The sequence below is a fragment of the Pogona vitticeps genome, chromosome 2 (assembly GCF_051106095.1).
Source record: "Pogona vitticeps strain Pit_001003342236 chromosome 2, PviZW2.1, whole genome shotgun sequence".
In the NCBI taxonomy this organism is placed as follows: Eukaryota; Metazoa; Chordata; class Lepidosauria; order Squamata; family Agamidae; genus Pogona; species Pogona vitticeps.
Genome location: NC_135784.1, coordinates 28,785,338 through 28,800,474, shown reverse-complemented (window position 1 = coordinate 28,800,474; position 15,137 = coordinate 28,785,338). Strand labels below are relative to the sequence as shown.

Sequence of the window (15,137 nt, the reverse complement as noted above, 5' to 3'; positions counted from 1 at the left end):
TGCAAGCAAGCACAAGTCTTTCTTTTCAAGCTAGATTAGGCATCCTTCCGACTCAAGAGACTATGGTAATGTGCTCTGAAGAGAAGACTTCGAACAGTGTCTATTGTGGATGAGAAGGCCTATTCAAGAGTGACAATCCCTTCCACACTGAGGTCAAATATAATCTGTCCCCTATCCAGCTCCCTGATTTTACTGGTTTCAGGACTTCCTCTTTGCCTCAGCCTGCTGGACAAGGGTCTCTTCAAATTGGGAGAGGCTGTGATGCACCGCCTGCCTCCAGGCTGAACACTTAGATGTCAGGGTTTCCCATCTGTTGAGGTCCATTCCTAAGGCCTTCAGATCCCACTTGCAGATATCCTTGTATTGCAGCTGTGGTCTCCCTCTGGGGTGATGTCCCTGCACTAATTCTCCATACAGGAGATCTTTTGGAATCTGACCATCAGCCATTCTCACGACATGCCCGAGCCAATGTAGACATTGCTGTTTCAGTAACGCATCCATGCTAAAAAGTAATGTATAGATTGCTTTTCAAGCAAGCTTTTCCTTAATGAATGGCTGCCTGAGTGGGATTCTTAAATGGATTGTTGTGCCTTACTGCATATAATATGTTTTTTGTTTGCTGCTGTTTACCGTCTTTCGGTGTGGCATTTGTTTGATCCACTTTATACTGTATTTCTATACTTAGTAGCTTTAACTTTCAATATTGTGTATTTAATGATACAAGCCACCTTGAGACCTTCTTAAGAAAATTTGCAGGATAAAAATATTTTAAATAAATAGATAAATTGTCCAAATCTCATGAGAAACAAAACATTTTTTTTTCTCAGAGATGTAAGAACAACCATTCCAAATGATAATCAAATACAGAGAAACAGCTGCAAAGCTGGATCAGACCAAAGACCTGCCTGGCTCCATCAGTTTTCCTCCTTCAGAGCTCTTGTATTTTATTTATTTATTTATTTATTTATTTATTTATTTATTTATTTATTTATTTATTTATTTATTTATTTATTTATTTATTTATTTATTTATTTAATATCCCGCCTATCTGGTCGGGTGAGGACCACTCTAGGCGGCTAACAACCATAAACTAATACAATAAAATATATATAAAGAATTCTAAGTGACAAAAACATTACGTTACATTACACAAAGCAAAAAACAGTAAGAGAGGAAAGAGAGGGCGTCAGGAGTTATCTGATGGGAAGGCCTGCCGAAACATCCATGTCTTTAATTGATTCTTAAAGATACCCAGCGAGAGAGCCCCACGAATCTCAGGAGGTAGATTGTTCCAGAGGTGAGGAGCCACTGCCGAGAAGGCCCGATTTCTTGTCTTTTCCTTCTGGGCCTCCCTCGGCATCAGGCTCCTCAGCCTCACCTCCTGGCTCGCATGAGTGACATGGGTAGATCTTGGTGGGAGTAGGCGTTCCGCCAAGTATCAAGGCCCTAAACCGTTTAGGGCTTTATACGTAAGTAAGTTACTTACTTTATGTAAGTACGATGAATGCAAAGTAAGAAACAAAACTGCCACAACCTTTGATTGTTCTGCTGTATAACCTGTATTCTGGACAAAAGGCCACCATTAGAAGAAAATGTGAAGAAATAGTTTCCTACAGGTGTCACACAGCCAAAGGTATATTTTATTTCTCTATCTGTTTCATTTGTATGTAGAACAAATGATATGAAAAAACGGGATTAGATCCAGATGAGAGAAGAGCAGTGATTGCTGGAAGAAACATCCATAACTTCAAATATGCAGATAACACCATACGTTTCAACTTGAAATGATGAAGGTGAAAGTACAAAAATAAGATTGCAGTTACACATTATGAAGATTAAAAAGTCAGGACTGCAGTAGTATTACTTAACAGTTGACGAAACGGATATTCAGTGGTGCCTCGCACAACGATTGCTTCATACAACGATGAATTCACACAGCGATGGGTTTCTTTGAGGAATTTCCCCCATCGTTTAACGATGTTCTCTATGGGGGAATTTCACTTAACGATGTCCCTTTTTCGCTCCTGTAAAAGTGTCTTAAATTGTTAGAAACCTGTTTTAAATGCTTGCAATCGTTAGCCCACCTCCTGAACCCTATGCAAACTTAATTTGGTGTTGTTCTGAGTCGTTGTTAATTTTTGGTGATTTTTTAAATTCTCCATTGAAAGCCTTTGAATGGTCCGTTCAAAGGCTTTCAATGGAGAATTTAAAAAATCACCAAAAATTAACGACGACTCAGAACAACACCAAATTAAGTTTGCATAGGTTTCAGGAGGTGGGCTAATGATTGCAAGCATTAATCTGTTCCAATTGCAACGGATTAACCGGTTTTCAATGCATTCCTATGGGAAATGGTGTTTCACTTAACAATGTTTTCACATAACGATTTTTTTATGGAACCAATTAACATCATTAAGCGAGGCACCACTGACATTTTCGAGAGCTCAGTTCAATTGTCAATTAAAAGGGAGGCTGGAGCCAAGAAATCAGAGGAAGGCAGAGACTTGAAAGGACAGATGCATGGAAAAGGAAAACATCCTCAAGTGTATGGACATGTCACTTGAGGACAAAGCCAAGATCATCCATGCATATGGTACTCCGGATTACTCTGTATGGGAGTGAAAGCAGGGCAATGAAGAAAGACGGCAGGAAGAAAACCTATTTGTTCAAACTGTGGTGTTGGGGGAGAGGTAAGAGGCGCCTTCCGAAAGACAAATGAATGGGTTCGAGATTAAATCAAGACTGAATTTCCCCAAATAATAAGAATGACAGAACCGAGGCTATTCTACTTGGTGCACATAATGACAAGACTCACTAAGCCAATAATGTTAACAGCCGCTGAGGACAGAAGAAAGAGAGGAAGATCAGACATTATATAGATAGACTCAGTAAGGGAAGCCATATACTTCGTTTGCAATGACCTGACGAGCTCTGTTAATCACAGGACTTTCTGGAGGTCAGTAATTCACAGGGCAATCTAAGTCAGAAGTGGCTATGTGGCCATGAACTACAACTACAGCAAGCAAAAGAGATCGGCTTCTCTGTTTATCACAATTTGATCTGCAGTTCCTCCAAGGAGTTTGTGATAGCATGCAGGATTCTTCCTCTCTTACCCTCAAAATAACCCCATGAGGTAAATTAGGCAAGAAAACACAGTAAGGTGGGAGAGGGCAGTGACCAAGCCAGTATCACCCACTAAACATCATGAGATTTGGGCCTAGCCCAACACATGAACTACTGTATATACTGTACCACATGGACTATCAATCTTGCTCACATCAGCTAAGGTTGTCTGCTTTTAAATCGTATCACAGGGATGGATAAAAAAATAATTAGTGTGCTGCCTGAAAGCTACAGTATCGGCTTATTTTTCCAACATCACAGGGAGTATCAAGAAGTTACTTTTCAAACACTGAGAAAAGTAATCGGAACAAAAGATTTTTTAGAAATGATTTATCCAAAGGTTTCACCCAAAGGTATTTGCAGATCAAACTAGGCTGCTTATTGGGGACTTCTATTTTTTTCCTAGCTAGGTAAACTCAACAGTGATGCCCATCACTTGCCTTGAGGCCTACAAAACCAATTGCCACCCAAATGCCAACACCTATAGAAGCTGGCTGGAGTAGCAGTTCAATCTTATTCAATGCCGATGGTGGAACCCTATTCTTCACCTCAAGGGAGGCCTGCAAGCTAATTCATTTCTGGGTTAACACACAGCTCTGGCCTCCAGGTCCCAGGAGGAAGGAAGTGGTCTCAGGGCTGTCACTACTTCCTCCTCCATACCACTAATTATCTGCTGCTTGAGACCACTTTACCTAACGCTAGCCCTATACAAAACTTGGATGCGTCTCCTAATGCTACTTGTTGTCCACTCCTTATGCACTTTCATTGCTACTAAAGTCTGATCTGCCTCCTCCTGCCTCCAAACCTGGGAGTCAAGATTTCTAATGTGCCCCCCCTCATCACGTCAGAAAGGACCAGAAATCTTTCCCATGAGCAACTCCCTCTCTAAGAGAGCAACCTCTCGCTTTCTGATCTCACTTACGTATCCGACTCAAGTTCTTCATGGACTGGGATGCGCTCTGTCCGCCTTCAGCCTGCTCAGCTCGAGCGCTTTCTCCTGCTTTCTCCGCTTCGGCGCGATCCTCTTCTTCTTCAGCCCGGAGGAGGGCAATTCTTAGCCCGGCCACTAGGCGGGGGAAACTTAAATACCCCCCGCACGGCTCTGCCACTTGCTGGAGGGCCTGGAGAACGCCGGAAGGAAGCTGGGCTCTCTCTTGGTCTCCTAGAGGTCTCACTCCAGAGCCACCGCGACCCCAACGGCTCTCGATTTCGGAGACGTGGATGGTCCCGCTCCTCTGGTCATCCAGGATTTCAAAGAGAGTCCGGAGACTGTGGAGGAAAGGACGGGGCAGGCGGGTGCCTAAGCTGGGAGCAGGATTTTCGGGGTTGGGGGGAAGGGGTGGGGCTGTCAGCCCCTCAGAATTCATTTGAAATCAGGTTTAGGATATTGGGGAAGAGAAAGCTCCTCGAGAGGTCTGGGGCTTTACAACAGAGGCCTTTGGGAACCGGGTCACCTAGTCTGTCAGAGAGGAGGATTAGGAGAGAGTAGAGGAGAAAGCTGGAAAGCAGCTGCGAAAACAAGTAGAATGAAACTGTGCCAGTGAAAGCCAGAGAGGGGGGAAAGAGGGGAATTCTACAGGGGTAGCAGGACGCCTGGGTTCTCTCTCTCTGGGAGGGGACTGAGCTCCTGCTGGCCGAAAACAGAAGGTCTAGAGGTTAGTTGGAAGCGGAGCACCAGCGTCCTTTTCTGTCTCCCTGCAATGAGCGGTCAGGGTGGCTCTGAGGCTTTTCTCCCTCTAGTTTGTCAGAGTCGAAATATCTGATTGAGTCAGATTGGCCAAGCTGGTCCAGGCAAGGGGGAGGCAGCTGGGACTGGAGTCATGTGACCCATGGCAGATAATCGCCTTGGACGCCAGATGATTAGCGGCTCTGTCTAACGAGGTAGCTTCCCCTCTGGGGGTGGGGGAGAAAGAGAGAGAGAGAGAGAGTCAGAGAGAGAGATTGATTTCTCTCTGGTGGGCAGCTGAACCCAAACTCCAAGATCATTAGGGCCTTCTTTCTTTCTTTCTTTCTTTCTTTCTTTCTTTCTTTCTTTCTTTCTTTCTTTCTTTCTCCTTATAGGTCTTACATTTGCACCCCACTCATGTGCCACACCACATACAACGAGTTAGAGAAGGGAGTTAATGAATCTGGCTGTCACTCAGATATTTATTTTATTTTATTTTATTTTATTTTATTTTATTTATATCCCGCCTATCTGGTCAGGTCATGACCACTCTAGGCGGCTAACAACATAAATACTACAATAAAATTGATATATAAACAATTATTAAATAATAAAACATTACACAAAGTGAAAGGAATGGTAAGAGAGGGAAAAGGGTGTCAGGGGGGCGTCAGGGATTATCTGATGGGAAGGCCTGCCGAAACAGCCATGTTTTTAATTGATTCTTAAAGATACCCAGCGAGGGGGCCACACGAATCTCAGGAGGTAAGTTGTTCCAGAGGCAAGGAGCCACCGCCGAGAAGGCCCGATTTCTTGTCTTTTCCTTCTGGGCCTCCCTCGGCATTAGGCTCCTCAGCCTCACCTCCTGACTCGCGTGGGTGATCCGGGTAGATCTTGGTGGGAGTAGGCATTCCGCCAAGTATCGAGGCCCTAAACCATTTAGGGCTTTGTACGTGAGCATCATCACTTTGAAGTCGATGCGGAAACGGATGGGCAGCCAATGCAAAGCAGCCAGAGTGGATGAGATGTGTTGGAAATTTTTCACTCCACTAAGTAATCTGGCCGCCACGTTCTGCACCACCTGTAGTTTCCGCAGTAGCCTCAAAGGTAGCCCCATGTAGAGCGCATTACAGTAGTCTAATCTTGAGATTATATGGAACTGCTTGGTTAATATCCTGTATGTCCCTACCCATTTTATACATTAAAGATACGTCAGTTTATGGCCATGGCTGACTTGCATATTGCCATTAATAGCATTGCTTGAGTCTGCTGGCCACCTCTGGCAAACAGAAGGAACGGCCAGAAAAATAAGATAAAGGCTAGAGTAATACATGCCTTTGAATATTCACTGCACTAGAAACTTTAGTTGATTGGGATGGTATATAAAGGCAAGCAAGGTTGTCTAAAGAGAGATCTAATATTGATGATGACGGTGTTGATGATGATGACTTGCCATGAAGTTGATTGTGACTTATGGCGACCATTTTCAAGGTTCTCTAAGTAGACACTATTCAGAATTGGCTTACCATTCCTTTCTTCAATCAATCATCATCATCATCTTAGAACTGCAGAACTGAAAAGGACCATATGGATCAATTGAGTCCATCAATGTCAAGGAGGTATACTTGGGAGTCAAACTCCCAAACTCTGGTTCTGCAGCCAGATATATAACCCACTAAGCCCTAGGTTCCCAACCTTTGTTACTCGGATGTTTTTGAACTGCAACTCCCAGAAACCCCAGCCAGCACAGTTGGTGGTGAAGGCTTCTGGGAGTTGCAGTCCACAACTCCTGAGTAAGCCAAGGTTGAGAACCAGTGCACTAAGCTATCCAGCAGTTCCTGTGATGATTTAAGGACTTCTTACAAATCAGAATATCAGACCAAGATCTGATTTCATTAGCTTATTTATTTAAAAGAAACAAAAAGTATTACAGAGGGCAGAATCCTCTCAGGAAACATGGAGCACAACATCTTCATGGGCAGAGCGCTCTGCAAAACCTTCAGCTTTCAGTTATGCCAACTGGATCAAGTCCCATTGAGAGTCATGGAGCAAACTGCAGGATTGACCATGGAGATTGGAGTAGGCTTGGATGTTGGTATTGCAAGGGGAGGAGAGAGACATTTCTCAGGATAACATGATCTGTTCTAACTCCACATCTCTATAGTGGAATCCCCAAATGACATTGTTGGCTCTTCTGGTTGGCGGGAACCCATCAATCAAAGTCTGGTACAGATATCATGGCAGTGATTTAAGAAAAAGAAAATCTTTTCCTGAAGCCAGATGGTCAATGAGAGGATGAGAGAAGGTGGTGGGAGGGATACAATGGGGTGGGAGGCCTGCGTCTTCTCACCAGGGATCATCCAGTCTGAACGAGGCTGAAATTTCCTTTTTTTTTCCTATGCCCTCGAGATGTTAATGCTCCCGATCACCTCAGCTTCCCACCAGAAAGATGGGGCACGGGGAAAACATCTGTCGTGCTAACCAGATGTCAAACACACTTCTGCAGGAACAGATTTGTGAGTGTAATAACAACATGCTGGAATAGGCAGCTAGGGAAAGGAGTGGATAATCACAATATGGCCAGAAAAAAATATAGGGGAAAGAGGGAGAGAAAGAAAGACCAAGAGAAAGAAACTAGGTTGCCAGCCATCACCATTGTCCTCAGCCACAGCATCATTGCGATCAATGTTGCATTGATTATAATACAAGATAACCAAGCAGGTTATGCTCTGTTGTCTATTTCTAGGTTAATTTTGCTGTTTCTGGCTTCAAAAATCCAGAAAGACCTGGATCCTACATACTTTAAATCTAATGGACATGCTGCCTGGGGGATTATGGGAGCTGTAGTCCAAAAAGATAGTAATGTTTTCAAACTTTGCCTTGTTTATATGTGAAGTCTGTATGGTCACCAAACACATGCAGGTGTAACCAGAGTAGAGATGGGCACGAATCTCAGTTCAGAGGTTTAGAAAGTTTGTCAGTGCAACATCAGAGGTCCTGCGTGTTCACTCACCTCCTCGGGGGCTGGCTACCCCACTCACCAGCTGACACATGCTGTTTTTCTCCTATTCTTTGCACAATTGTCCAGTCATGCCAGGAGCATGGACTTCTCTTCTCCGCCTCCTCCAGCAGTTGCCCACTCAGACGGGGAGGTGGAGCAGGGATTCCTGCTGCAATGTCTTTGGGTGGGCAGCTGCTGGAGGAGGTGCAAAAGGGAAGTCCATACTCCTGCTGTGACTGGACAATTGCACAAAGAGTAGGAGAAAAGCAGTATGCACTGGCTGGTGAGTGGGGGAGCCAGCCGGGGTGTGGTGTGTGAGAAGGGAAGACGCAGCACCTGTGGTGTCATGCTGACAAATCAGCACAAACCTCTGAACTGAGGTTCATAACCCATCTCTAAACCATACTTTGAAAAATTAAGTCATTTTCTTGGAGTCTATACCCAGGTATTAATTCCCGCAATCTATTTTGGAATCTATTCTGGAGTTTAGGGTCTACCATCATTCCTCTCCCCTCCCCACCAGTTGCTGGTTGGGTACGAGTGATAGTGATAATGATAACGATAATCTTGAAACTGTAGAGCTGAAAGGAACCCTGTGGATCATCAAGTCCAACCCCTTGTCAAGGAGGATCATCAACTCCCAACCTCTCATTCTGCAGCCAGACACTTAAACCACTGGAGGGAGCCCTCTCTGAACATATCTGTAGCTATGAAGGACCTCTTCTATCTGCTGGCAAGGACTTTGGCTGGTATGTATAGCATTGCACAGGGTTCACATACTAAACACATATATAAGACTCCCTCCAACATACTCTGTTATCTCCTCTGTTTTCAAGAATATTAATTGTTGTGGGTTAAATTATTTCAGAAGATGGTTTGGGGGGCATTTTGTTTTGTTTTACCTCTCTACTGTTTTAGTAGATTATGGCTGCTTTAATGAATTTATCCTTGTCAAACTGTTTTAAGAATTTGTTAAATCTCTGTCAGCTTTCACTGGAAAGATGTGGTGGCCAAGCAAACAGATGCTACATAGATTTCTCTTGGGAGTTTCTTCTACTGCCTTAATTTCCTTAAGATAATCATGTCAGGATATGGAGCAAAGTGAATATATGAGGCAGGGTGAAGACAGCATCATTCAGAGTCAGCCTGTGTGTGATACCTTTCCTTGAAGGAGATTCTGTAACTTTTAACAGCTTCATGTCTGACAGAAAATTAAGAGAACAAAGCTTATCCTGGTATAAAGCAAAGCTTCTTAAATATTTGTGGTAGACAGGCAGCTGTTAAAGGCATATGAGGTGGGGAGGTAAGAACTGCAGAAATGGGAAGGTAAATTTTATTTTAAAGTCACATTAGAAGAGGATTATAGATGTGCTTCCTTCCTCCAGCTTTATGGAAGCTCAGAGTCACAACACATTTAGAGAGGGAAAGATCTCTTTGGACAACATCTCAAGATGAGGACGAGGCACAGCGATTTCCTAAATAAAAAAGTAAGGACACGTACAAACCATGTAAACTGCATACTGACATATGTCCATGTAACAAATCAACTGACCAAATGCATAAAAAGGCACTGGCACATTCTAGAAGACCTAGAGGGGTTTAAAGAGGGAATACAGATATCCTTTAAATAGGACTAAGAATCTAAGAGATATATTGGTTAGAAGTGAGTACAAAGATACTACACCCTCACTAATTCTCAGTAGTTTACCTGCTTCCCCCCTCCCCAGGACAACATCCACGTGGGCATCATGTTTATTGCAGTAATACAAGCCACATGTCAGAATGTATAGATTCTCAGAACAAAAAGGTTTACACCCTGAAGGATTTCACTAACTGTAATACCAACGGAATAATCTATGCCCATAAGATGCCCATGTAATAAACTGTACACAGGAAAAACTTCTAGACCTCTTAAAGTACGAATGGCTGAACACCTCAGTAATTTAAGAAATAAATGACTAGGCAGTCCTCTAGTTGGCCATTTTACATAAATGCACCATACAATAAAAGATCTGGTGTTGTGGGCTATGGACAGAGTTCCTGTGAAAGGTCTTTACTAAAAAGGGAAATTAACTTGATCCTGAAATTGAACACCCTAGTACCTCATGGGTTAAACAAAGAAATAGACTTTCTTCATTTATTATGATAACACTGCTGGGCTGGTTATCTTGCCACCTTCATCTCTATGTACAGCTGTGTACAAACGCCTCCTTTCTCAGTGCCTGCACTTTCAAACACTAGTTTTGGAGCTGGTATAAACCAAAGAAAGATGCAGAGAGTATAAAGAAGCTCAGTGTGTGTTTGATATTCTGTCTAATACAGTATATTTTATCATGCCTAATGTGCTTAGTATAAATGCATGCCACATGGAGTGGTGTGGAAGTGTCACAAGGGGCAGGGAAACAAATGCCTTTCTTAAGAGCACGACCCTGAGGCAATTTTATCCATGATAAATCATTCTTTCCTATTCACAAGGGCAGCCTTTGGGCCCAGCAATGGATACTTCACCACAGAATTATGGTGGAAGCACCCCTTGACCCAATCGCCAATGTAGACTTGTTCTGTTGCAACCCTTCCTCATCTTCTGTAGAGATTGGTTTATGTACCCTATATAGATCAAACATTCTTTTTTTTGGGGGGGGGAAAAGATGGATGGAGACCATTTCAATTCAATAGGTCTGTTAGTGTTTCCTTCCCCCCCACACCAAACCATAAAGGGCACAACCATGCAAATTTACTCATGGTGAGCCCCTATACCAGCGATGGCGAACCTTTTTGAGCCCAAGTGCCCAAACAGGGGAAAAAAACAAAACAAAACAACAACCCAGCAGGAGTTGGAAGGGGGAATCCTGGACCCACCTCCAGTCGTGCCCAACCCCACCACTGCCTATAGCTCAACCGGCCTGCCAGTGCCAGTTGCACTGGATCCTGGCCTGTCGGGGTGCTAGCACTGCGGCTGCAGCCTCCTCCTCAGGTTTGGCTGCCGGAGGTAGCAATCCAGCGATTTATGGCTCGCGTGCCCACAAAGAGGGCTCTGCGTGCCAGCTGTGGCACACATGCCAAAGGTTCGCCATTGCTGCCCTATACAATATTCACCTCAATGTTCAAGAGCTTGTCAAGTGGTTAATGAAGTTTCATATGCAGGCCTTTTTTGGCCCATCAAGTGGAACGAGAGCCTGAGAGTGAAATACTTTTTACTTCAAGTTTCTGCACAAAATGATACTTTAACAGGAAACCTTGGAAAACTGGCCCAAACAGTACATTTTGAATGAACTAATTGCAGTATGCAAACTCACGCTTAAGAGGTTGAGTTAAAACTTCTCTGCCTTTATACGGCCAAGCCAGTTTGGGGTCGATTCAGTGATCAATTAGCCCAAGGGGAAGCTGTTGTCATGGAGACTGCTATATAAGTGATCACCTGCTTCCGTCTTTCCTTCCTTCTGAGTGGCCACTAACTCCTCATGTTGCTGACTATAATCTTGATTGATAGAGACAAAGGAGGGCAACCCAGAGCTGTGTGTCCTTTTTAAAAAATTCTACGGCATGATGTAGATTCCTGATTCCTTTCCTTGTGTGCAGATTATCCTGTTTGGTATCCAGGGTGGATCCTGCAAACAGCTAGATAAAAAGTTCAGAGTGCTCACACGGGCGTTCCAGCCTTAAGAACAAATCATATTTCATTGATTATACCACACCTGAGGGATTTAGTAGGCAGCCCAGACGCCACAGGTGATCACAACACTCTGCTACATGCATTATTTATCTTTTAAAACCCTGAAAGAGGTCTGATGTATTCTTTTTCAACCTTAATTTCCATCCCAAGTAAACACAAAAGATGAGCTCAGCTCTTTGATTTCCTGAAAAGGAGGGGGAGTTCTGATTACCTAAGATGATGTCATTAAACATAATGTCTTTCTTGCCTGCAAATAAAGATAAACTAAAAGAGAGTACTAAAGTTTATGCAACTGTGGATATGAGTATATCTGCTGTCCATAGATGCTGGCACTACCAAAGCCTATGTTTTATAATCAGCTTTCCCACTCAACTAGAGATGCAGCGTATAAGGAGTAGAGTAGTTAGTGGAATTATGCTGCAGCATTTACTTGGGGTAGATTCATGTACAACAAAATAAGATGAGTGTGTCCATGTTTTCAGTGGGGAGTGGGAGCTGACTGCAATATTTTTTTAATTTCTATCTATCTATCTATCTATCTATCTATCTATCTATCTATCTATCTATCTGTCTGTCTGTCTGTCTGTCTGTCTGTCTGTCTGTCTGTCTGTCTGTCTATCTATCTATCTATCTATCTATCTATCTATCTATCTATCTATCTATCTATCTATTTATTTATTTTGCTTTGGGAGGTAAGAATTTCAACCACACTTTTTTCTTTCAAATCAAAGGAGTTCTCTTCTATTTGGGAAATATAGATATTGATGTGCTTTTTTTTTGGAAAGAAATTGTTTTTCCCCCTCACAATATGATCCCAGCCTATCATACCTAATACAAATAAGAGGGTGATAGCAAAACACACACAGCCAATCAGAATTGGCTATATTATGATGTTACTGGTAACAAATAAAACCTGATGATCTCTGAATGGCCATGGAAGGCAAAGGAGGAAAGCATCCTCTGTTGTCAAGGCAACCAAGACCCTTGCTCCACCAGTTTCACTGCCTGTTCAGGATGCAGTGTCTTCTGGGTGGGTGTAACTAGCTGGGGCTTAACATAAATGGGAGATTCAGATTTTCTGTGACATCTGCCTGGCGCCTACTTTTTTATTTTCTGAGCTTCATTATTCTCTCAGTCAAAGGCTTCATTGTTTTCTCAGGCCTTTTAATCCTCTGTATACTTCTGTTCCTGTGTTGTGTTTTCAAGAGGTGTCTCATTCTGTGATATACTATGTCTTCCTGTTGCGATGTGTGTTGTAGCACCTACTATTTTTAACGGATTGTTGTGTTTCCTGGATGGTTTTATTTTGTGGCTTTTAATTTGATTTACATGGATTTTGGAATTTCCCTTTTGGTCTTACGGTATGTTGCCCTCGGAACTATTAGCTATTTTGCAAGTAATAAATCTTGGAAACAAAGTATAGCATGTACTTTTTAGAAAAAGAATCAGAACATGAAATTCAAGGGAGCTTCCGGACACCCATGGGCTGAATCATGTTTTCTACCACCTGGCTGCCCCAAATGATATATTTTCTTGACTCTCATAGCAAAACAATGGCTGAATTCCTGTTGCTTAACATAGTTAAGTCACAACTAGAGCAGGCCCAGTAAACTGGTGAGGATCTGGTGAGTCAACTCCTCCATTAAGTTCTATTGATTCAAATAGAGCTACTCAAACCATCGCTGATTTTAGTGTAGTAAATCACAACTAGAGTAGGCCCCTTTCAATCAAAGGAATTTATGGAGGAGATGACTCACCAAATCCCCACTGATTCAATGGGTCTAATTGTGATTTACTACAGGAAACAATGGGCTTCCAGGTATCGATTTTCTGCCTTAGTGAGAATGTTCCTGATATCCATCCATCCATCCATCCATCCATCCATCCATCCATCCATCCATCCATCCATCCATCCATCCATCCATCCATCCATCCATCCATCCATCCATCAACCTTTTACAGCAACCCTCACGTAAGATCTTACAACAGAAATGCTTTTAAATGCAATAGTAGTTGAATAAGCATAATTAAAAAGTCAGTTCTTTGACTTCTGAAGTCACTTGAAACAGTATTAATTTGATCCTTTTTTTCCCCGTTTTCAATATTGTTTTTGCTGGCAGGTGAAGGTGAAATAGGTGGTCCTGTGCCATGCAAGGTGGTTTAGGGTGAAAGAGAGCCTGACTGGTCAAAACTCACACTGTGAGCTGGATGTGGTGTTTGAATCTGTTTCCCTTTGCTCCTTGCTCTCCAACAATGCAACCCTTGGTGGTCAGCGACAAGTGCTCTCGCCTTAAGATCCTGGACTGTGGTTCCTATTGTCAGAGTAAAATATGTTACATTTGGCCCAGACAGTTTTGGCAAGCTAGGCAGGAGGATCAGGGAAGATACTGCATTGAGTCTGATCACCCCAGCAAGAAATTTCAACCTCACTTTTTCTCGGGAGACCAAGTTCATAGCTTGCTGTTGCAATGAAAATATCAAAAATAAATAAGCAGAGACGGTAATCCATCAAAACTGACCATGCTGGCTAGGAGGGACAGGAGTGGCAACGGAAGGACAGATTGTTCACCAGAAGTCTCCACCACACTGTTTACGCCCACGTGGCCTCTTGTGAGAGAGGTTTACACGACTTGCGCTGCTGCCCTTTTGCAGCTTAACAGGCAGCTTGAAGGGAGCAGAAGCGGAGGAAGCTGCTTTAAAGAAAAGGCAATTCTTGGTTTGCCTGAGACAGGAAACAGAAACATCCTGTTAATCTCGGAGCTCAAGAAGAGACAGAAAGATAGAATCCGAATAAGGAGATGATGAGACACCCCCCCCCACACGGGCATCATGCCCCTGGTGATGCTTTATTCTGTGCTCTCGTTCCTCTCCCCTATCCCCAAAATATTCTTCCTTATTTTAACGACAGTCAAGTACATTTATTTCACAATATCGTCCCTACTATTAAACAAGGGTGAGAGCTAACTGCAGCTACCAGCTTGTAGGAAAACCTGGCCTGGATCCTCTTCATTCCAGTCTTGTTCTCTGCACAACACCTCCTCCTAGTGTTACATCGTTGTTAGTAATGATTTTAGCAGCAAGCGCCATGCCTCAGGTATACCCCGCATATCCACCCTCACTCCCCTAAGGGAGTAGGCAAAATAATATATTTAGTTATTTCTTCCCTTCCACACCACAATTTCCTTTCTCCTGCAAAAAAGAAACCCTGGAAATTAAGGACGGGTTGTTTTTATACACTGGTGGCTGCGGGCCAGTCAGTCTCCCATTCATCAGAGTGCACAGAGGTTTATTGTGCTGTTTCTAGTCCACACCCACCTCCTTCCATCTCCCAGCAGTTTCCTGTCTAGGTCAGAGAAATAATACAGCTGTTTCACTGGAAACAGAACCTCCTGGATTCTTCCTGGTTCCCCCCTCTCTCCCAGGGACCCCAGAAAGCCTCAACCTGGCCCACAGAAAAATGCATCCAAGATATAAACGGTTTTGAGAACTCCCAAATCCTGGAAAGGAGTTAATGTTTAATGTGAAAGGCTCAGGTCAGCCTAGAAACCATATATCCCTTTTACCTAGCGATATAGGAAAATGCTATAGCAAAACGTGCGAGGAAAACATGCCTCGTGGGTGCTCAGAAACTCTTTAGGCATGTTTCGTACAATGGTTCCAGGACCAGAGCGTAG

General features: G+C 43.2%; 1 protein-coding gene across 1 annotated transcript in view; it reads right to left on the bottom strand.

Moving 5' to 3' along the window:
* The window catches only part of SAPCD1 (suppressor APC domain containing 1), a 40,968-nt gene extending 36,344 nt beyond the window's left edge, over positions 1–4,624 (bottom strand). Inside the window, exon 1 of the mRNA XM_072989105.2 lies at positions 4,046–4,624. Coding sequence (XP_072845206.2) covers positions 4,046–4,490 — 445 coding nt within the window. The 5' untranslated portion in view covers positions 4,491–4,624. The remainder of the gene's footprint in view (positions 1–4,045) is intronic.
* Positions 4,625–15,137: the final 10,513 nt, after the last annotated feature.